This window comes from Cherax quadricarinatus, chromosome 22 (genome assembly GCF_038502225.1).
Source record: "Cherax quadricarinatus isolate ZL_2023a chromosome 22, ASM3850222v1, whole genome shotgun sequence".
NCBI lineage: Eukaryota > Metazoa > Arthropoda > Malacostraca > Decapoda > Parastacidae > Cherax > Cherax quadricarinatus.
The window spans coordinates 8651492-8676760 of NC_091313.1; the positions used below are offsets into that span (position 1 = coordinate 8651492).

At 39.0% G+C, this 25269-nt stretch overlaps 1 protein-coding gene across 5 annotated transcripts in view; it reads right to left on the minus strand.

The window, feature by feature from the left end:
* Positions 1 to 25269, minus strand: part of LOC128689610 (protein phosphatase 1 regulatory subunit 16A) — a 232031-nt gene that overhangs the window by 141234 nt on the left and 65528 nt on the right. For all 5 annotated transcript variants that reach the window (XM_070087483.1, XM_070087481.1, XM_070087482.1 and 2 more), the window contains exons 4-5: positions 7298 to 7526; positions 6697 to 6822 (exon numbers count right to left, since the gene is read on the minus strand). In XM_070087483.1, the coding sequence (XP_069943584.1) occupies positions 6697 to 6822; positions 7298 to 7526 (355 nt within the window). The remainder of the gene's footprint in view (positions 1 to 6696; positions 6823 to 7297; positions 7527 to 25269) is intronic.

A 25269-nucleotide genomic window follows, 5' to 3' on the forward strand; every position in this document is an offset into this window, starting at 1 on the left:
AGATGGTTAATTGTTGTTGAGCCCCATGCACAAATTCCATAGGTGAGATAGGGGTAAATAAGAGAGTGATATAGGGCCAGGAGGGCTGACTGTGGAACATAGTACCGTATCTTCGATAGTATGCCTACAGTCTTGGAAATTTTCTTAGAAATTTGTTGTATATGTGTATGAAATTTGAGTCTATTATCAAGGTGGATTCCTAAGAATTTTCCCTCTGTTAGCTTTGTGATAGGTGATCCGTTTATCATTATGTTAAGAGGGACATCTGTAGCTCTGTTACCAAACTGAATGAAGTAGGTTTTGTCAATGTTTAGTGTAAGTTTGTTAGTCCTCATCCAGGTAGATATTTTCTGTAATTCGGTATTTACAGTATTGGCTAGTGTGACTGGGCTCGGGTGAGAGAAGACGTATGTAGTGTCATCTGCAAATAGTGTGGGTTTGAGTAATTGCGAAGCATTTGGAAGGTCATTTATGTATAGGAGAAAGAGAAGAGGGCCAAGGACACTTCCCTGTGGGACACCAACTGTAATTGGTTGCGCAGAAGAGTTTGCCCCATTTGCGTACACATATTGGCTTCTGTTGCTGAGGTATGACTTGAGGTAATTGAGGGAGTGCCCTCTTATACCATAGTGTGACAATTTTACGTGGAGCAAGTCATGGTCAACTGTATCAAAAGCTTTACGTAAGTCAATGAAGATCCCCAGTGGGACTTCTTTTTTCTCTATTGCAGTGTATATATGTTCTAGCATGTGTATAATAGCATCATTAGTATTTTTATTAGGCCTGAATCCAAATTGGCAGGGGTTGAGTATGTTTTGGGAGATAAGGTAGGAGTAGATTCGTTTATGAATTAGTTTTTCAAAGATTTTTGAGAGAGGGTGTAAGTTGGATATTGGCCTATAGTTATTCAACTCTGTTTGGTCTCCTCCTTTGTGGATCGGGGTGACCCTTGCTATTTTGAGTACTGTAGGGAAGGTGGAGGATTCAATGGATTTGTTAAAGAGTGTTGCAATGATTGGAGATAGCACTTGTGACACTTTTTTATATATAAAGGGTGGTAAGGTACTTAAATCTCCTGCCTTGTTTTTTAGTGCATTGATAATAAGGGAGACTTCGTATGGGTTAGTCGGAGCTAGGAACAGTGTGTTCGGGTAGTTGCCGGTGAGGTAGTCATTTGGTGGGGTATCTGAGCTTGGGATTTTATGGGCAAGGTTTTGTCCTATAGTGGAGAAGAAATCATTGAGTCTGTTTGCTGTTTCTGTTGGTGGGAGTTGGGGTTCATCTGATTTTGCTAATTTTATTTCGCTATTTCGTGATATCTTTTTTGTTCCCAGAATTTCAGATAGTGTTTTCCAGGTCTTTTTTATATCACCTCGTAAGTTGGATAATCTGTTCTCATAATACAATTTTTTTGCCCTTCTTATCAGGCTGGTTAGGATTGACGAGTAACGTTTTGTTTGATCTCTGGTTATGTGACCCATTCTGTACTGTTTTTCAGTCCCTCGTTTTTCGTAATTAATCCGTTCCTGAAGGAGCTACTATAAACGAAATTTACGATTTGCGAATCAATTTTCCCCATAAGAAATAATGTAAATACAATTAATCCGTTCCTGACACCCAGAAGTATTAAAACAAAAAAATTTTTACATGAAATACACATGTAGTACATAAACAATACAATGGGAAATGATGAATGAAACATTAACAGTGTAACACTTACCTTTATTGGAGATTGTTCTTAGTGTATGGGAGACTGGAGGAGGAGAGAGAGTGGATTGTTTATAGTTTGGAAGGGGAATCCCCTTCCAGCAACACCTCAGGTACCAATTGCTTTTCTGGGGTTGCTTGTCTTCTCTGTTTCTTAATGCCACTAGGACCACCTTGAGAGTCACTGGAGTCCTGTCTCGCAAAATAACTGTGGAGAGAGCTCTGTTTCTGGCGTCTCTTTAACACTTCCCTAAAATGGCCCAAGACTTTGTCACTGTACATGTTGCCAACCTGGCTTGCAACAACCTTGTTAGGGTGATGTTTCTCCATAAAGCTTTCCATCTTACCCCACATAGTAAAAATCTCTTTAATTTCTGAAGAAGGCACCTTCTTCCATCTCTCTTCCTCCTCCTCTGCAGCAAGATTCTGAGCTGCGATGTGTTGCTCTTCCTGCTGAAGCTCTTGCAGCTCCTCAGTGGTCAGCTCTTCGTTGTGGTCTTCCACCAATTCTTCCACATCCTCCAAACTCACATCCAACTCCATGGAACTCCCCAGTCCCACAACTGATTTTACAACAGACATAGGCTCATCAGGATTAGTCCCAAACCCTTCAAAATCCCTCTTGTCGACACAATCTGGCCACAATTTTCTCCAGGCAGAGTTCAAAGTCCTGGTAGTCACTCCCTCCCAAGCCATACCTATAAGGGTTATGCAATGGAGGATGCTGAAGTGTTCTCTCCAAAATTCCCTTAGGGTCAAGTGAGTGTCTGTGGTCACAGTCAAGCACCTGTGAAACATTGCTTTTGTGTAGAGTTTTTTAAAGTTTGCAATGACCTGCTGGTCCATGGGCTGGAGGAGAGGAGTGGTATTTGGGGGCAAGAACTTTACTGTGATGAACCCAAACTCCTCGAAAATTAGGTCATCCAAGTTTGGAGGATGAGCAGGTGCATTGTCCATTACTAACAGGCACTTGAGATCCAATTTCTTTTCCAGGAGATACTCCTTCACACTAGGGCCAAACACTTCATTGAACCACTCAACGAAAATTTCCCTCGTGACCCATGCCTTACTATTAGATTTCCAAAACACACACAATTTACTCTTCATAACATTGTTTTTCCTGAACACTCTGGGATTTTCAGAATGGTACACTAGTAATGGCTTCACTTTGAAATCCCCACTAGCATTAGCACAGAACATTAGCGTCAGCCTGTCTTTCATAGGCTTGTGTCCTGGCATTGCCTTTTCCTCTTGTGTAATGAAGGTCCTCTTTGGCATTTTCTTCCAAAAGAGGCCTGTTTCATCACAATTGAACACTTGTTCAGGTTTCAGTCCTTCAGCCTCTATGTACTCCTGGAATTCATGCACATATTTTTCAGCCGCCTTGTGGTCCGAACTGGCAGCCTCACCATGCCTTACCACACTGTGTATGCCAGTACGGTTCTTAAATCTCTCAAACCAGCCTTTGCTGGCCTTAAATTCACCCACATCACCACTATTTGCAGGCAATTTCTTTACCAAATCTTCATGCAACTGCCTAGCCTTTTCACAAATAATCGAAGTCATAAGAGTATCTCCTGCTAATTGTTTCTCATTTATCCACACCAATAATAACTTCTCAACCTCTTCGAGTACTGGTGATCTCATTTTTGTCAGCATAGTTACCCCCTTTGCAACAACAGCATCCTTGATTTCCTTTTTCTTGGCCACTATGGAACATAAGGTTGTGTAGGGTTTCTTATACATCCTGGACAGTTCGGCCACACTTGTACCACTTTCATATTGTTCAATGATGGTTTTCTTAAATTCAATCGTATTTCTCACCTTCTTTACCACAGGCTTGGCACTAGGAGCTTTCTTTGGAGCCATGGTAGCTTATTTAGTACTTGCAAGCACTAAAATAAATGGAATACAGTGGACCCCCGCATACCGATTTTAATCCGTGCAAGAGGGGTCATTGTTATGCGAAATAATCGGTATGCGAATGAATTTTCCCCATAAGAAATAATGGAAATCAAATTAATCCGTGCAAGACACCCAAAAGTATGAAAAAAAAAAAAAATTACCACATGAAATGTTAATTTTAATACACACAAACTGAAAAAGGCATGCACACTTACATGACACTTACTTTTATTGAAGATCTGGTGATGATTGATGGGATGGGAGGAGGGGAGAGAGAGTGTTAGTGTTTAGAAGGGGAATCCCCTTCCATTAAGACTTGAGGTGTCGAGTCCTTTTCTGGGGTTACTTCCCTTCTTCTTTTAATGCCACTAGGACCAGCTTCAGAGTCACTGGACTTCTTTCGCACAACATATCTGTCCATAGTGGCCTGTACCTCTCGTTCCTTTATGACTTCCCTAAAGTGTTTCACAACATTGTCAGTGTACAGGTTGCCAACACGGCTTGCAATAGCTGTGTGAGGGTGATTTTCATCAAAAAAGGTTTGCACTTCAAGCCACTTTGCACACATTTCCTTAATCTTTGTAGTAGGCAACTTCTTCAATTTCTCTCTCCCCTCCTCTGAACCAGTTTCCTCAGGTCTGGCCTCTTGCTGTTGAAGTTGATCTATCAGCTCATCAGTGGTTAGTTCTTCATTGTCCTCCTCCACCAACTCTTCCACATCCTCCCCACTAACCTCCAACCCCAAGGACTTTCCCAATGCCACAATGGATTCCTCAACTGGCATAATCCTCTCAGGGTTAGCCTCAAACCCTTCAAAATCCCTTTTGTCTACACATTCTGGCCACAGTTTCTTCCAAGCAGAGTTCAAGGTCTTCTTAGTCACTCCCTCCCAAGCCTTACCTATAAGGTTTACACAATTGAGGATATTAAAGTGCTCTCTCCAAAACTCTCTTAGAGTCAGTTGAGTTTCTGAGGTCACTACAAAGCACCTTTCAAACAGAGCTTTTGTGTACAGTTTTTTGAAGTTTGCAATAACCTGCTGGTCCATGGGCTGCAGGAGAGGAGTGGTATTAGGAGGCAAAAACTTGATGTTAATGAATTTCATGTCCCCATAAAGTCGCTCTGCCACGTCTGTAGGATGACCAGGGGCATTGTCTAACACCAGGAGGCACTTAAGTTCTAATTTCTTTTCAGTTAGGTAATCTTTCACATTGGGGGCAAATGCATGGTGTAACCAGTCATAGAAAAAGTCCCTAGTGACCCATGCCTTACTGTTTGCCCTCCACAGCACACACAAATTCTCCTTGAGGACATTCTTTTGCCTGAACGGTCTGGGAGTTTCAGAGTGATACACTAATAAAGGCTTAACTTTGCAATCACCAGTAGCATTGGAACACATCAACAAAGTAAGCCTGTCTTTCATAGGCTTATGTCCTGGGAGTGCCTTTTCCTCCTGAGTAATGTAGGTCCTGCTTGGCATTTTCTTCCAAAACAGGCCTGTTTCATCACAATTAAACACTTGTTCAGGTTTCAGTCCTTCAGTCTCTATGTACTCCTTGAATTCATGCACATATTTTTCAGCCGCTTTGTGGTCCGAACTGGCAGCCTCACCATGCCTTATCACACTATGTATGCCACTACGCTTCTTAAATCTCTCAAACCAACCTTTGCTGGCCTTAAATTCACTCACATCAGCACTAGTTGCAGGCATTTTTTTAATTAAATCCTCATGCAACTTCCTAGCCTTTTCGCTTATGATCGCTTGAGAGACGCTATCTCCTGCTAGCTGTTTTTCATTTATCCACACCAATAAGAGTCTCTCAACATCTTCCATCACTTGCGATCTTTGTTTCGAAAACACAGTTAAACCTTTGGCAAGAACAGCTTCCTTGATTGCCTTTCTGGTGCCCACAATAGTAGCGATGGTTGATTGGGGTTTCTTGTACAACCTGACCAGGTCGGCGATACGCACTCCACTTTCATACTTATCAATGATCTCTTTCTTCATTTCTATTGGAATTCTCACCCTTATTGGTGTAGGGTTGGCACTAGAAGCTTTCTTGGGGCCCATGGTCACTTATTTTCCAGAAACAGCACCGAAAACACTGTAATAATACGAAATATTCCGATTGTATGCTTGGATGTTACCGCGGAGGCTGGCTGGTAAACAATGGCACGGGCGGCACATGTGAGGCTGGCTGAGGGCGCACATTGGACGCGTCTCGGACGAAAATCGGTGAGCGGGTTTTTAAGCGGTATGCGAGGCAAAATTTTTGCGATTAAAGCAAGCGGTATGCGGATTAATCGTTATGTGATGCCATCGGTATGCGGGGGTCCACTGTATTATGAAATATTTTGCTGGAGCACATGAGGGGACCTTCGCTCACTGGTAAACAATGCCAGACTGGCTGCCGCCCCGGCTCACGCCATGGGTACGCGTCCTGGACGAACTACGACTCGCGAGTCAACCTATGAAAAGCGCGTCCATGTTTATACGAAAATACCCCTATGATTGGCGAAATTTACGACTGCCGGGAACTACGAAAAGCGGGGGACCACTGTATATGTATACACACATCTCTGGGTTTTCTTCTATTTTCTTACTAGTTCTTGTTTATTTCCACTTATCTCGATGGGAACAGCTATGCGTGTTGTAAGAGGTGACTAAAATGCCGGGAGCAAGAGGCTAGTAACCCCTTCTCCTGTATACATTACTAAATTTAAAAAGAGAAACTTTTATTTTTATTTCTGGACCACCCTGCCTTGGTGGGACACGGCCGGTTTGTTGAAAGAAGATAATGTATGTAGTCATGTAGCAATAATCCACTTTCCCTGACCACTGTAACTCAAAATTGAACAACAAAACTCACAAGTCTTATTACTGTACTGGATAAAGTGTTTAGTGGTATCAATGATGCACTCAATACTTCTGGCCTAATTGCAGAACTGAAAATACAAGGAGGCAGCATTGAAAGAGGAAGTGTTCAGTGGGATTTCTCTTCACTAAGCTCACAAAACTTTCAAAAGATGTCTTTTTAAGAAGTCACTCATTATGACCTAAAAAAAAAGAAAAGATTAACTTACATGTCCCCAACAGGCAGCTGCATGAAGAGGTGACCAGTCATCGTGATCTCTCACTTCAGTTGGTACATTCTGACTCAAGAGGTACTCCACCACTCGGACATACCCATTGGCTGCTGCTATGTGAAGCTGATCATACCAGACATACATTTAGGAATTAATCCATGTAGTGTACATTAAGTACACACAGTTCTGTATGTCTATCACAAACATATGAGCTACAAAACTGAATTTTATTAAAATGCATCAATATTTTTTAAGAAATTTTATGTCTAGAAAACATATGTATAATATTAGAAGTGTTATCAATAGCATTTAAAATAAAACAGATGTACACTAATGTATTAAAAAATCCCTGATGCCATCAATTTTTTTTTTTTTTGGGGGGGGGGGGATTAAGAACCATAAACTGGAATTTTTTAACTACAATACATTCAACATTTTTATAACTCTTTTAATCAAAACTACAAAGGCTTAGTAAAGTTGAACATTTAGTGCCTTAAGCCATCTATAAGAGGAAGAAAATATATATACGTATAAAGATACTTCAGTCAAGCATAAAATAAGAAAATGGTAAGAAATACATGTAGGACAAAACACATACTGGAGTTGCTCCTTGATGGTCACGAAACATGAGGCTTTGTCCCTCACTCTTCATGCTCTTCAGATCATTGAGCATGTATGTCTCAGTGGCAGACCGGGTCTCATCAATGAGTCGTTGAGTGACCCCACGACGAGCCATCTCACTCTCAATATAATCAAGAGTGGCATCATCTTCGCATATATCATATGGCATGTTGCCATCAGCATTGACAGCAAGAAGATTGGCACTCCTGGAAAAATATACCAATAATCTTGTTAAATGATTTTCTGTAAGTTCACATAGAAAAAGCATTGGGGTGTTAGTAGATTAAAAAAAAAATACCATGGTATCCATTAGACCACCTGCAGGTACTTCACATGTAAAATACCTAATAATATTCAAAGCAACTACTTCTTAACACTAATAATTTATTCTGATCTCTCATTATGCCCTTATGAGGCTGCTCTTATTTACTCCACTTTTATGCTTCTGAATGCTCATCAGCTTTTCCATCAGGCTCTTTTTTCAACCCAACAGCTATCTCCTGCTATCTTTCCAGGAGTGTGTTGACATCACATTCAGGTTACCCTCTAACTGCAACATCCCCAGGCACTGCCCTTCCTAACCCCAGGACTCAAGTCTAGCTAACAGATTTCTCAGAATCCCTTTAGGTGTCCCGTAGCTCGATCACTATCTCACACACTGAGGTCCAGGGATCGATTCCCCGGTATGGCTGGAAAACATTAGGATGTGTTTCCTTAAGACACCTGCTGTCCCTGTTCACCCAACAGTAAAATGGATATCTGGATGTTAGTCGACTGGTGTGGGTAGCATACTGGGACAAAATTGACCTAATTTGCCCAAAATGCTCTGCATAACCAGGGGCTTTCTATATAGTAGTACATCATTGATGTCAGTTAGGCCTGTATACCTTGTGCATGTACTTGTTGGGGGGGGGGAGGGAGGGGAGGCAGCGGTGACGGTGGTGGCAGCAGCGGCGGTGGCAGCAGCAGCGGCGGCGGCGGCAGCGGCAGCAGCAGCCGCAGCTGCTGCCATCTTGTATAACATTAATAATGATACTAATAATAGTAACTATTAATTATCATGTATCCTTATCGTGTAGTATTTGAAACAAAATTCTAATTAATAAAATTTCAATATTGTATTATAAACCATGGAGTAATAGAGATTTTACAGCAACACTGTATAAAGTAATAGCGAACCAGCTTTACCTTTACCTGTTTCCTGGAGGACACTTCCTTCATCACTGATACCAACTACCATAATAACAAAGGGAGCAGCTCTTGAGGTGAGAGCATGTTAACACATCTACCATCCAGAGGAGCTATCTTCCTAATAAATTCTGACCCCACCATTCTGTCTAGGATTTGTAGAGGAAGACCTATTTTAGCAAAAAACTGTAGAATGTCATCAAGAAAACAAAGTCAAGAAATTCAGAAATTAAAAGTAGACATTCCATGACTGAGAAATCAAAGTGACACAACAACATAGTGTTGCAAGTTGCAAGCATTAACCCTTTGAGGGTCGACAGGCCCTCTTCGAGACTCGTTCTCAGGGTCGGCCAAATTTAAAAAAAAAATAATTTTCTCTTATGAAAAGATAGAGAATCTTTTCCCGGTCATAATGACACCAAAAGTTTGAAATTTGATGGAAAACTTACGGAATTATGCTCTCGTGAAGTTAGCGGTCTCGGTGATGTTAATGCATCGGCGATCTTGCCCACTTTGAGCCCCATTTTGGGCCAATTCCACTGTACTAGTCGACAAAAAACATGAATATTTCGCTAGAACTCCATTTTTTCTATCGAATGAGTGCAAGAAACCACCCATTTATCAATTTCAACTATCCAGTACAGTGGTCAGAATTTAGCAATTTTGCCAATTTCACACAAATTTCAAAAAATGACAATTTCCGAATAGGGTCCAGAATAAACAAGAAAGACATTCCTGGCACTAAAATGACATTTCCTCTGTTCATTAGTCACGTCTCAAGGCCGCTCTTACATTCTTTTGCTTTCCACTTTGAATTTTTATTCTCACAAAAAATAAAAGATTTACTGTTATGCAGACTACTGCATTAGTGTAAAAAATGGTATAAATAATATTGGTGTACTTGCGAAAGAATATTAGACTCACCAGTTGATGTGTATTGGACGCTTGGCATGATTTGTTTACTTTTGAACTTTGGTAAAAATCGAACATTTCTGCTACTTTGAGCTCAATTTCAAGGTACTTTTCATTGTAAAACCAGTCAAAATCATCTCAATTTCTGTAATATGTCTTCCATTCTAAAAAATGAGACCAAGAAAACTAGAATACAACAATAAATACCATACGAAAATACAGTGCAAAGTCGCTGTTTTATTCCAAAAAAACGGTCAAAGTTTTTTTTTCTCATTATGCACTGTGTGTGCAGGATTTTTTTTATACTGTGCACACTTACCACATAGGCCCATTCTTTCATATTAGGCCTACCAGCTTTCTCCCACTAGATTTGAGGGCGCTAGAATTTAGGCGTACTAGTACGTCAAAAACCCTGGGTCGTAAGCCGTACTAGTACGGCCGAAACCCTCAAAGGGTTAATCAATAAGTACTTTATACAAGAAACCCTGGCCATGGTAGGGGACCAGTATGCTTTTATCCTAGTGAATATTTATAGTTAGAAACCACTGAAAAACAATTCACTCATCTGAGAGACACAGCAGAATGAAACCTCAGTATAACTGACTAATAGGGGATAGGGTGTGTTTGCTTAAAAAAAATCTGCTGTACTTAAATACCCAGTGCAAAGAATCTACCAGGCATGCACACCAGTGCTAATGGACAAAAACTCAATGCATCAGACTATCTATTGTATGGGAAGCCTACCAGACATGAACACAGATGGACGGACACGCAGGGGGGCACGCACGCACACACACACACAAAATCTTGATACAGCAGATTCAGTCTGTTGCATCATACATTTGTCCAGCCAAATATTTTGTCTATTTTCTTTTTTATTATTATCACACTGGCCGATTCCCACCAAGGCAGGGTGGCCCGAAAAAGAAAAACTTTCACCATCATTCACTCCATCACTGTCTTGCCAGAAGGGTGCTTTACGCTACAGTTTTTAAACTGCAACATTAACACCCCTCCTTCAGAGTGCAGGCACTGTACTTCCCATCTCCAACCGGCCTGCCGGTTTCCCTGAATCCCTTCATAAATGTTACTTTGCTCACACTCCAACAGCACGTCAAGTATTAAAAACCATTTGTCTCCATTCACTCCTATCAAACACGCTCACGCATGCCTGCTGGAAGTCCAAGCCCCTCGCACACAAAACCTCCTTTACCCCCTCCCTCCAACCTTTCCTATGCCGACCCCTACCCCGCCTTCCTTCCACTACAGACTGATACACTCTTGAAGTCATTCTGTTTCGCTCCATTCTCTCTACATGTCCGAACCACCTCAACAACCCTTCCTCAGCCCTCTGGACAACAGTTTTGGTAATCCTGCACCTCCTCCTAACTTCCAAACTACGAATTCTCTGCATTATATTCACACCACACATTGCCCTCAGACATGACATCTCCACTGCCTCCAGCCTTCTCCTCGCTGCAACATTCATCACCCATGCTTCACACCCATATAAGAGCGTTGGTAAAACTATACTCTCATACATTCCCCTCTTTGCCTCCAAGGACAAAGTTCTTTGTCTCCACAGACTCCTAAGTGCACCACTCACCCTTTTCCCCTTATCAATTCTATGATTCACCTCATCTTTCATAGACCCATCCGATGACACGTCAACTCCCAAATATCTGAATACATTCACCTCCTCCATACTCTCTCCCTCCAATCTGATATCCAATCTTTCATCACCTAATCTTTTTGTTATTATGTATATCCAAAATCTTTTACAAAGGGGATCTGTTACATCAAGGTTTTACTGCTTTGTAATGTCATGCAAAGATATCAAACTTTAGACAAGTCTTTTGAAAGTACAATACAATAGGTTCCCTCCTATCTTGCCTCCAGTAACTGAGATTCCATTAGTCCATAATTTACTTTTTTTACTATCTTTTCCATCTATAACTCTGAAGCTGCCAGCTGTTGCAGAAGTGCAGGTGGGACATTTTCCTCCCACACACCTCTTACCTCTTTTCCTTCATGGTAGATCTACCATCACTCCATGATGTTTACACCCCCTCCTCTTCACCACCAGTTGACTGATGGACGTGTACTATACGATTGCTCCTTCCTGTGTTATCATTTCATTTCCTATCTTTAAACCCCCTCCTCTTCACCACCAGTTGACTGATGGACATGTACTATATGATTGCTCTTTCCTGTGTTATCATTTCACTTCCTATCTTTCCATTCTTTTCATCACCACCATATTTGGATATTAATCATGGAATCGAAAAATAAATCTAGTGCTGGTGAAGGTGCCAAGTAGTTTAATCATGAGACCATGTCTCTAGTGAAGAAAATTGAGGTTATAAAGAAGCCCAAAGGTGGTGCACGTGTAATGGATGCAACCTGTGAGATAATCAAGAATTCATTCAATTTGAAACCATGAGAAGAGTTTGTGCCGAGTAACAAACTGATGAATGACTGAAAACAGCAAAATACAAAGAAAAGTGTCCCACTGAATTTCCTTATGATTCATGAGAAAGCCCTATTGTACCATCAAACAGCACGTGAGCAGATCAGAAAGCCTGCAAGCAAATGTGCCTTTAATCATGGATGGTGTAATCATTTTAAGAGTACACAGTAGTTTCATAACAAAGTTTAGCACTGAGGATGCCTCTGCTGACAACTATGCACTGACCTCGTCCCAAAAACCCCCAGCCATCCACCTCAGCCATCACCTCATCAGAAGATCACTGGTCATCTACCTTGGTCCAGTAGGGCCACTGAAACTCTCTCTACTGATGTTAACCCCCTTCAACAACAACAATCAGAATTTAAGCCCCTTCAACAACAACAATCAGAATTTAAGCCCCTTCAACAACAACAATCAGAATTTAAGGTAGGAAATATTTACATTACAGCAGGGCCCTGCTTTACGGTGTTTCACTTTACGGCGTTCCGCTAATACGGTCATTTCAAATTATGACCAAAACTCGCTATACGGCTCCCTCACCTGACTTTCTAATACGGTCAATGCGCCCCACCCTGTTTGTTTACATTCTTCGTGAGCTCAGTAAGCACTAAGTCTCTCCATTTTGTCTGGAAACTCCAAAATTTCAAATGTTTTTAAAAGTTATTTCATATTTTACATATACTCTGATAATTATACTTATGTATACCTGTACTTAAATAAACTTACATACTGTGCTGGCATGCAGGTACACATTAAAATCAGTAAGTGTCTTATGTCTCCAGACGTCATATTAGTAATGATAATAATCATCGAGTCTCATTTAAATGTCGTATATTACGCTAAATACACATTTTCATTAATCCATCTATGATATTTTTTTCAAAATTATATAATAAACACGATACATAACATAAAAAGATGATAAATACACCCCACAATAGAATAAACATAAATATGAGATGTGGTAGCAGACAACTTGCACAAGTGACGCCATATTAGAAATGATAATAATACAGTGGACCCCGGGTTAACGATTTTAATCCGTGCAAGAGGGGTAATTGTTATGCGAAATAATCGTTATGTGAATGAATTTTCCCCATAAGAAATAATGGAAATAAAATTAATCCGTGCAAGACACCCAAAAGTATGAAAAAAAAAATTTTTTACCACATGAAATGTTAATTTTAATACACACAAACTGAAAAAGGCATGCACACTTACATGACACTTACTTTTATTGAAGATCTGGTGATGATTGATGGGATGGGAGGAGGGGAGAGTGTCGAACTTATTGTTTAGAAGGGGAATCCCCTTCCATTAGGACTTGAGGTAGCAAGTCCTTTTCCGGGGTTACTTCCCTTCTTCTTTTAATGCCACTAGGACCAGCTTGAGAGTCACTGGACCTCTGTCGCACAACAAATCTGTCCATAGAGCTCTGTACCTCCCGTTCCTTTACGATTTGTCTAAAATGGGCCACAACATTGTCATTGAAATAGTCACCAGCACGGCTTGCAACAGCTGTGTAAGGGTGATTTTCATCCATAAAGGTTTGCAGTTCAACCCACTGTGCACACATTTCCTTAATTTTTGAAGTAGGCACAATGGATTCCACAACTGGCATAGGCTTCTCAGGGTTAGCCCCAAACCCTTCAAAATCTTTCTTAATTTCCATACTAATTCTCACCCTTTTTACCACAGGGTTGGCACTAGAAGCTTTCTTGGGGCCCATGGTCACTTATTTTCCAGAAACAGCACCGAAAACACTGTAATAATACGAAATATTCCGAGTGTATGCTTGGATGTTACCGCGGAGGCTGGCTGGTAAACAATGGCACGGGCGGCACATGTGAGGCTGGCTGAGGGCGCACATTGGACGCGTCTCGGACGAAAATCGGTGAGCAGGTTTTTAATCGGTATGTGCGGCAAAAATTTTGCGATTAAAGTAAGCGATATGCGGAATAATCGCTATGTGATGCCATCGTTATGCGGGGGTCCACTGTAATAATAATAATAATCACCGAGTCTCATTAAATGTTGTATATTACGTTAATATACACATTTTCATTAATGCATCCATGATATTTTTTTTCAAAATTATATAATAAACATGATACATAACATAAAAAGATGATAAATACACCCCACAATAGAATAAATAAACATAAATATGTAGGGCTCTGGTGGCCTGGTGGTTAACGCTCTCGCTTCACACGGCGAGGGCCTGGGTTCGATTCCCAGCCAGAGTAGAAACATTGGGCGTGTTTCCTTCCACCTGTTGTCTATGTTCCCCATCAGTAAAATGGGTACCTGGGTGTTAGTCGACTGGTGTGGGTCGCATCCTGGGACACTGACCTAATTTGCCCGAGATGCTCAGCATAACAAGTGGCTTTCTATGTAGTAGTATGTCATTGTTGTCAGCTAGGACTGTATACCATGTACATGTACTTGTAGTAAATAAAGATTATTATTATTATTATTATTATAGATGTGGTAGCCAGATAACTTGTACAAGTGATGCCAAGAATAACATTTTCTCTAATCTAACATAAGAGAAAATGTGTTACTGGGGGTAACTGTAGAAAATTATTCCTTTCGTATGTATGTAAGTAAGTTTATTCAGGTATACACAAATACAGTTACATAGATTATCATACATAACAACATATGTGTAGAGAACCTAGGATAACCCAAAAAAGTCAGAGTGACTTATTTCCATTGCCTTCACTCAGAGCATCATTTCTTCTCAAAATGATGTTACATGAGAATGGGAGTGTTCTTCTTTATTTATTCTACCGTATCAATGTAGAGACAACCTGTACACAATGTAACAATAGCCTAGAAAGTGACGTAGTGGAGGCGGGAACCATACATAGTTTTAAGGCGAGGTATGATAGAGCTCATGGGGCAGGGAGAGAGAGGACCTAGTAGCAATCAGCGAAGAGGTGGGTCCAGGAGCTGTGACTCGACCCCTGCAACCACAAATAGGTGAGTACAAATAGGTGAGTACAAACCAGACGTGTACACTTTGTTTACAAAACTTACCTTCGCCTGGTTTGTTTACATAACTCTGCGCCTGTACTCTCTCATGCACTCATTCTTTCTCTCTCTCATTTATTTGTTTTATCTCATTTACTTACTCCTGACCCTACATTAAGACTACAAATATTTTAAGGTAAGTAATGAGTGAACTGTATATACATTTTATCGCTCTGGGATGCTTAAATGTAATAGAATATTATGTGTAGGTGGGTTGGCCTGGTATGGTAGCCCGGCTGACTACCATACATACCACACTTGATTTTTTACAATAAATACTACTCATCTCACCCTATATTTTAAGGTAAGTAATGAGTGAACTGTATATACATTTTATCACTCTGGGATGCTTAAATACCATAGAATTGTATGTGTGGGTGGGGTGGCCTGGTATGGTAGCCTGGCTGACTACCATACATACCACACTTGATTTCTTACAATAAATCCTACTTGTCTCACCCTAGATTAAGACTATAAATATTTTAAGGTAAGTAATGAGTGCACTATGTGTGTATTGTACTTTTTTATTGTTTTTTGATGCCTGGTTCTATTGCTAACTTAATATATGTTAGTGTAAACTTGTTATCTAGTGTTTGTATGCATTTGTAAGTGGAAAAAAAGGGTGTTCCACTTTATGGCGGTTTCCGCTTTACGGCGGTAGCCTGGAACCTAACCAGCCGTATAAGTGGCGCCCTACTATATTTGACTTTATTAGGTTATGTTAGGTTAAATCATGCTTTATCATAATGTAAATACACTTTTTCAAGTTGTTTGGCTTTTCTCAAGGTATCATGGAATGTTACCAAATACAGAAGGGCCCCACTTATACGGCAGGTTAGGTTCCAGGCTACTGCCAGAAAGCAGACATCACCGGAAAGCAGGACGCCATTTTTTCCACCTATAAATGCATATAAATGCTGGGTAACATGTTTACACTAATATATATTATGTTAGCAATAGAACTAGGCATTAAAAACAATAAAAAGTAAAATAAACACACAGTACACCCATTACTTACCTTCAAATATTTGTAGTCTTAATGTAGGGTGAGAGGTGAGTTTAATTTGTAGGAAGTCAGGTTTGGGAAATATGGTAGCCAGCCAGGAAAGCCCTCCCAACCCCACCCACATGTAATATACTACAATATTTAATTAAAGCTCCCCAGAGCGATAAAATATATATACAGTGAATTCACTAATTACCGTAAAATATTTGTAGTCTTAATGTAGGGTGAGAGGTGAGTTTTATTTGTAGAAAGTCAGGTTTGGGAAGTATGGAATCCAGCCAGGGAAGCCCTCCCCACCCCACCCACACATAAAGTAAACAAAGCAGGAGAACACATCTGGTTTTCGTCACTTTACATTGTGTGTAAGTTGTCTTCACGTTGATACAGTAGAATAAATAAAGAGAAACACTCCCATTCTCATGTAACACCATTTTTTAGAAGAAATGATGCCCTGAGTAAAGGCATACTTAGGTACAGGTACACATATGTATAATTATCAGTAATAATAATAATGTAACTTGACTCACGAAATCGTAATGACACGATTGCAAACAAACCATACCACGGGCGAGGATAGAACCCCCGATCAGAGAGTCTCAAAACTCCAGACCGTCGCGTTAGCCAGTGGTTAACACGACGGTCTGGAGTTTTGAGACTCTCTGATCGTGGGTTCTATCCCTGCCCGTGGGGTTTTTTTTTTTATCACACTGGCCGTTTCCCACCAAGGCCGGGTGGCCCGTGGTATGGTTTAATAATAACACAGGTATGTAGACCGCCTGGTCTACATACCTACACCTACCTACATAACTACACGATATTTAATGTGGCCCAGAGCCATATTATTATCATCGACATACCATGTTCACTGAGTTTAACCCTTTGACTGTCGCGGCCGTATATATACGTCTTACGAGGTATTGTGTTTGACGTATATATACTCATAAATTCTAGCGGCTTCAAATCAAGCAGGAGAAAGCTGGTAGGCCCACATGTGAGAAAATGGGTCTGTGTGGTTAGTGTGCACCATATAAAAAAAATCCTGGAGCACGCAGTGCATAATGAGAAAAAAAAAACTCCGACCGTTTTTTTAATTAAAATGCAGACTTTGTGGTCTATTTTCGTATAGTATTTATGGTTGTATTCTCATTTTCTTGGTCTCATTTGATGGAATGGAAAACATATTATAGAAATAGAGGTGATTTTGATTGATTTTACTATAAAAGGAACCTAGAAATAGAGCTCAAAGTATGGGAAATGTTTGATTTTTGCCAATTTTCAAAAGTAAACAAATGATGCCATTGTCCAATAAATGTCCAACTAGCCATTCTAATATGCAGTCATGAATGGGTTGATGTTATTTATACAATTATTACAGTATTGCAGTAGTCTGCATAATAGTAAGTCTTCTATTTTGTGTTTGAATAAAAATTCAAAATAGAAAGCAAGAGTAATATCAGAGAGGCCTGGAGACATGACTGATGAGCAAAGAAAATGTTATTTTAGAGCCAAGAATGTCTGCATTGTTCATTCTGGACCTTATTTTGAAATTGTTATATTTTTTAGTTTTCGTGAAATTGGCCAAATTGCAAATTTCTGACCACATTATTAGGTAGTTGAAATCGGTAAATGGGCAGTTTCTTGTACTCAATCGATAGAAAAAATGGAGTTCTAAAGAAATAGCTATGAGTTTGGGCGACTGGAACAATGGAATTAGCCGAAAATAGGGCTGAAAGTGGGTGAAATCGCCGATTTGTAAACAGTGCCGAGGTCGCTAACTTCGCGAGAGCATAATTCTGTCAGTTTTCCATCAAATTTCGTTTTTTTGGTGTCATTACAATCGGGAAAAGATTCTCTATCATTTCATAAGAAAATTTTTTTTTTTTAAATTTTGCGACACCAGGAGACACCTCAGGATTGGGGGTTGCGACAGTCAAAGGGTTAATCATTTCTAACAGCTACCTTTAGATGCCATCATAAACAAAGGGAGAAGTAACAAATAATTCATGCTAAGAATTGTAAATAAAGGGGTTATGTATTACAGGGAGTGACATTGTTTTTCCTTTGCCTGGCTACCACACCTCCATAGTATATAAACATAAAATGTTTATATGCTATATAACGTGTTTCTTATATAATTCTAAAGAAAATATCATAGATGGATTAATGAAAATGTCTATATTAACGTAAAATAAGACATTTAATGTGCCCAAGAGTGATTATTATTATTAGTATAGTAAGGCCCTGCTTTATGGCATTTCACCTTACGGCATTCCGCTAATACGGCGATGTCAAATTATGACCAAAATTTGCTATACGGCAAGTGGTCTTTCAAATACAGCACTCCCCCCACCCGGTTTGTTTACATTTTCCGTGACCACATCTATTATGTCAGGAAACTTTCCAAAATTTCAAGTGGTTTAAAGTTACTGCATATTTTATATGTACTCTGATAATTATACTTATGTGTACCTGTACCTAAATATACTTACACACTGTGCTGGTGTGCAGGTACACATTAAAATCGCTAAGTCTCTCTCTACTCATGACGCCAATACTACGTAATAATAATCACTCTTGGGCACACTAAATGTCCTATTTTATATCAATACAGGCATTTTTCATTAATCCATCTATGATATTTTCCTCAAAATTATATATGAAACCCATTACATAGCATATAAACATGATACATACACTCACAGAATAAAAATTTATGGAAATATGAGATTTGTTTACAAAGCAGCTGTGTAGGTAGTGTCGGAAGAAATACGTTTTCTCTAGTCAAACACTGGGGGGTAACTGTAGAAAAATATTCTTTTCGTATGCCTTTACTCTATATATAGCAATTCACGACCCTTGTGGGTTTAGTGCTTTTTATAATAAATAATAATAATATTATTATTATTATTAATAATAATAATTATAATAATAATAATAATAATAATAATATTATTATTATTATTATCTTCATTCACTCTAAAAATGGTGTTGCTGTTTGTTTATTCTGAACTAACTTGCACAACTTGTACACAATGTAAGAGTATTTGTATTATGAGGTAATTATTATTATAATAAAACAATATATTGAGGTAAATGTTTTACAAACTCTTACAAATTTACGTGAATGAACTAAAAGTAGACACACATTAATACGCATTTATTTCGCCTGACCAAGTGATCGTCCACTACCTGTTCAGTTTGTGTTCTTACATTGTCTCAACTCTGTATCTCGTTCTCTCTCTCGTTTACTCTTTCGTTAACTAGTTGGCTCTCATTGACGATGGCATCTAAGCTTAGCTGTAATAAAAAGAGAAGTCGTAAGCCTCTTGCTTTAAGTGCCAAGTTAGAGGATGATGGCGTGCCATTCTGATTTTATTCAATAAACACTCTGTCACTCACCTCTCACACATTAATATTAATATTTTAAGGTAAGTAATAAGTGTACTCTGTGTGTATCTTACCTTTTATTGTGTTTTTAATGCCTATTTCTATTGCTAACTTAATATAAGTTAGTGTAAACTTGTTGTCTGGCATTCACTGCATATTTTATGTGCGCTCTGATAATAATACTTGTGGACCTGTGTGGTAGCCGAATGGAGGGACAACATTACGTTTTCTCTGCTCAGCCATCAGAGAAAACGTGTATGAATCTGCATTTGGCCCAACCACTCCCTCACTCCGCTTTTGTTTACAATTTTCAGCATGAATTATTCATTACTTCTACCTTCGTTTATGATGGCATCTAAAGGTAGTTGTTAGAAATGATTAAATTCAGTGAACAAGGCATGTCGATGTTAATAATATGGCTCTGGGCCACAATGTAGGTAGCCGGTAGGTGTAGCCCACCTGGGCTATACCTACCGGCTACCTACACTGACTTCCTACAAATAAATACTACTCACCTCTCTTCCTATATTAAGACTACACATATTTTAAGGTAAATAATGAGTGTACTGTATGTGTATTTTACCTCTCTGGGATGTTTTAAATATTATATATTAAGTATGAGATGGGGAGCCAGGGCTACCTACACCTGGGCTACCTGCACCTGACTTCCTACACATAAGTACTACTCGCCTCTCTCCCTACATTAAGATTACAAATACTTTAAGATAAGTAACGAATTTACTGTGAATGTATTTTACTTTGTGTGTTTTTAATGCCTGATTCTATTACTAACTTAATATAATTTAGTGTAAACTTGTTGTCTGGCATTTATATGCATTTATATATATAGAGTTTAATAACTGGAATTATAAATAAATCCTAATATACCAGCATATCAAACTTTAATGTCAGTCTTGGAAAACTAAATATAATATGAAAAAAAACTGCCAACTCTGCCACTGTTGCACTTCTTATACCTACTACTGATACTACTACAGGTTAGCCATCACTAATCTGGCACTCAGTAGTTCAGTTCCATCAGTAATCCGGCATTAATTTTGGCTAGCGAATTTTCAAATTTCCGGGGTCGCCACACCAACCTGCCACTACTGTTTGGTATCGCTACTTGCTGCATAAGTCATTCCAATTTGTTTTTCTCCATTTATTGTTATAGCCTGTTCACTTTTAGCTATAGCCATGGTTCCAACAAATAAAATAAATACTTCTTGTTTTGTAAAGCACATACACCATACATTGTCCATAAAAGATAAGGTGGCTTTGAAGCCACTCAGATAAGCTGTGCCCAGTAAATTTGGGCCTACATATAAGGGAATAGCTCTGTGTGGTAAGTGTGCAATATATAAAACAAATCCTGCAGAACGCAGTGCATGAGAAAAAACTGTGACCGTATACTCCAGGTGTTTTTGGTGTAAAACAGCGAACTTGCAGTGTACAGTGGACCCCCAACTTACGATGGCCTCAACCTATGATAAAACCGACTTACGATGCTTGTCAGCGTAAAAATTTTACCCTGACCTACAATGAAAAACTCGACTTACATCATTCATCCTGAACGCGGCCGTCTGGTCCGTCTGGCCTGAGCGCCTCAGCTGAGTTAGTGTGACATTGTTTACAAGCCAGGGCGGACAGTTGCATGCATACATTCGATAAATTTTGTATTATTCCAGTGCTTTTAGTGCTTGTAACTGCTAAATAAGCCACAATGGGCCCAAAGAAAGCTTCTAGTGCCAATCCTGTGGTAAAAAGGATGAGAAATACTATCGAAATACTGCACTATCGTACCACGATCAGCTGCTGCTGCTGTTGTACCACGGCCAGCTGCTGCTGTACCACCATCAGCTGCTGCTGTAGCACCATCAGCTGCTGCTGCTGCTGAACCACGGTCAGCTGCTGCTGTAGCACTGTCAGCTGCTGCTGCTGCTGTACCATGGTCAGCTGCTGCTGCTGTTGCTGCACCATGGTCAGCTGTACTACTCAAAGATGTGGAGAGACTGTTGTTGGTGTGGCTTATCAAAAATACCAAGAAACAATTAACCCCAGAGGGTTAGCCACCCAGGATAACCCAAAAAAGTCAGTGTGTCATCGAGGACTGTCTAACTTATTTCCATTGGGGTCCTTAATCTTGTCCCCCAGGATGTGACCCACACCAGTCGACTAACACCAAGGTGAACAGGAAAAAATGCCTGGAATTAGTGCTCATATTGGTGAATTTAAGGCCAGCAAAAGTTGGTTCGAGAGATTTAAGAATCGTAGTGGCACACACAGTGTGATAAGGCCTGTTCTGAAAGAAAATGCCAAACAGGACCTACATTACTCAGGAGGAAAGGCACTCCCAGGACACAAACAGTGTCTCATCACTCATCACCACATCTTCAATAAAGGTAAGTGTCATTTATTCTTCATTTAGTACACTAGTACATGCACAATATATATTGTACATGTATCCTTCTTTTTCTGTGTAGGAAAATGTATATTTCATGTGGTAAAAAAAAAAAATTTCATACGTTTGGGTGTCTTGAACGGATTAATTTGGTTTCCATTATTTCTTATGGGGAAAATTAATTCGACTTATGATAATTTTGTCTTATGATGTGCTCTCTGGAATGGATTAATATCGTAAGTCGGGGGTCCACTGTATTTTTGTACGGTTTTTATAGTTGTATTCTCGGTTTTGGGTCTCATTTGATAGAATGGAAAAAATATCACAGAAACAGATGTGATTGTGATTGATTTGACGACGGAAAGTAGTAACTTGAAATTGAGCTCAAAATAGTGGAAATGTTCGATTTTTGCTGATGTTTAACCCTGTCCAAACGTAGATCTATATTCATTCGCGTAGCACTCCGAACGTACATCTACTTTTTTTTTACATGCTTTCTTATGGAGAAAATCAAGGTCAGAGCACTACACACGCAAACATAGATCTACGTTTGGACAGTTTTAGGGTTAAGAGTAAACAAACAACGTCACCATCCAATACGTGTCCAACTGGCCAGTCTAATACGCAGTCATGAATGGGTTAACATTATTTATACAATTATTATAATAATGCAGTAGTCTGCTTAACAGTAAATCTAATATTTTTTGTGTGAATAAAAATTCAAAATGGAAAGCAAGCGTAATATAAGACGGGCCTGGAGACATGACTAATGAACAAAGAAAATGTTATTTTAGTGCCAGGAATGTCTGCACTGTTTATTCTAGACCCTATTTTGAAATTGGCATCTCTTGAAATTTGTGTGAAATTGGCCAAATTACCAATTTCTGACCACTTTGTTGGGTAGCTGAACTAGGTAAATGGGTGGTTTCTTGTACTCAGTCACCAGAATAGCAAAATAGCTATGGGTCTGGTAGATTGTTTTTAATACATTCTTTTATTATTAAATTCAGTAGCTCCTTTATTCTAGCTGTAAATATCTACCATAGTTCATAAACTCACATTTGTTGAAATAATTAACGTGCTATTAGATGCTTAAGTGTATAACTGAATTATCTGTTCTGTAGTAGTCCCTTTTTATTTCAAGTTTTTACAAGTTTTAGAATAATTACAGAGTCTTATTCATAAGTCTAGGTGCTATTGACTACCTCAGGTGCTACTGATTTTGTTTTTAACACATTCATTTATTATATTCACTAGCTCCTTTATTCTAGCTGTAAATATCTACCATAGTTCATAAACTCACATTTGTTAAAATAATTAAGGTGCTATTAGATGCTTAATTGTATAACTGAATTATCTGCACTGTAATAATCCCTTTTTCTTTTAAATTTTTACAAGTTTTAGAATAATTACACTCTTATTCATAAGTCTAGTTGTAGATTCAATATAACTCTTACATTATTTTACTCAGAAAATCTACTTTGTAAAATTACTCTCATCCTATGATTACAGGCATAGATCCTGATGTAAACTTTTTACTAAATGAAATACATGAATCAAACAGTAACTGTAATTACTATACAGCAGACCAAGCAAAGACATTACTCAGTGCAAACAATAACATAACCATCTTTAACTACAATATCAAATCCTTGAGCAAACATTATGATGACCTCACAGCATTACTCAATTCCCTTCATTCCAAAATATCAATCATCACACTCACAGAAACCTGGCTTAAGCCTGATATTACAGATGTCTATACCATTCCTGGCTACATGGCCATACACAACTGTAGAACAGACCAGCAAGGGAAAGGAACAGCTATATACTACTCAAATCAACTCGAATGCATTGATAAATCCTGCACAAGGGATGAACATGGAGAATATATCATAGCCAAATTTAAATCAAAAGACCTGCAAAAACCCCTCACAATTATAAACATCTACAGAGTACCACAATCAAACATTTACCACTTTAGTGAAAAACTAGGAAACATGATTACTGATGCACACATGAATAAAGACCACCTACTACTAACAGGAGATTTCAACATGAACATACTACACGACCAAGACCTACAAGTAACCAAATTCACAAACACAATGAGTAACTGCCTGTTGCTACCAACAATATCTAAACCTACAAGAATCACCGAGACAAGCATCTCCTTAATAGACGACATCAGGACAAACACCATATCCCCTTTAAAATCAGGCATAATCACGGACAACACTATACACCACTACCCAACCTTTCTCTTAACTAATCTGGGCAAACTGCCACAAGACATCACTAAAGTAACCTTCAGACTACATAACGAGACAGCAGTTAACAACTTTATAGCAGCTATGAATAATATCGATTGGCAAAATGAGCTCGAAACATATACAGATATGAATGAATGTATAAATAATTTTCTAAAAAAAGCCCAAAGTCTCTATAACAAACATTGCCCCCAAAAAACTTAACAGATCACAGCAAAGAGACTGAATAATCCCTGGCTAACACCAAGCATCCTCAAATCCATTAACACAAAGCACAAATAATAAAAACTAGAGAACAGTCTAAATGTTACTTGTCAGCACTTACCAGCCTGATAAAAAGATCTAAAAAATTGTATTATGAAAATAGACTACATAACATCAAATGTGATATGAAAAAAACCTGGAAAACTCTATCTGAAATTCTTGGAAATAAAAAGTTATCCAAAAACAAAACAATTAAATTAACAAAATCAGATGAACCCTTACTCACACCTACTGAAACAGCAAACAGACTCAATGTTTTCTTCTCCACCATAGGTAAAAATCTAGCGAACAAAATACCAAGCGTAAACACCCATCCATCAGACTACCTCATAGGTACCTACCCAAATATGCTATTCCTAGCTCCAACCAACCCCATAGAAGTTACACTCATCATAAACACCCTTAAAAACAAGGCAGGAGACATAAACAGCTTGCCTGCTTTTATGTACAAAAAAGCTTCTCAAGTATTATCACCAATTATTGCAACGCTCTTTAACAAATCCATTGAATCATCTACCTTCCCAACAATCCTCAAAATACCGAGGATCACTCTGATTCATAAAGGAGGTGACCAAGCTGACTTGAATAACTAAAGACCAATATCTAACTTACCACTGCTCTCTTAAATTTTTGAAAAATTAATTCATAGACGGATCTATTCCTACCTCGTTTCACACAACATATTAAACCCTTGTCAGTTTGGATTCAGGAATAATAAAAACACAAATGATGCTATCATACACATGCTAGAACTAATATACAGTGGTCCCTCAATAATCGTCCGGCCTGAAAGTCGTCCATTTCGGAAATAGTCCCATTATTTCGTCTAAACATTGGCTCGCAAATGGTCCATTAACTCGTTAATCGTCCTGCATCTGGGATGCGCACTCACGCTCTGAGCCGCCGGGGCATGCCTTCCCAGCCAGTGTGCCATTGTTTACCAGTGAGTGACGGTCCCTTAACTTGCTCCTACGAAATATTTCATAATATTCCATTGATTTTAGTGCTTGCAAGT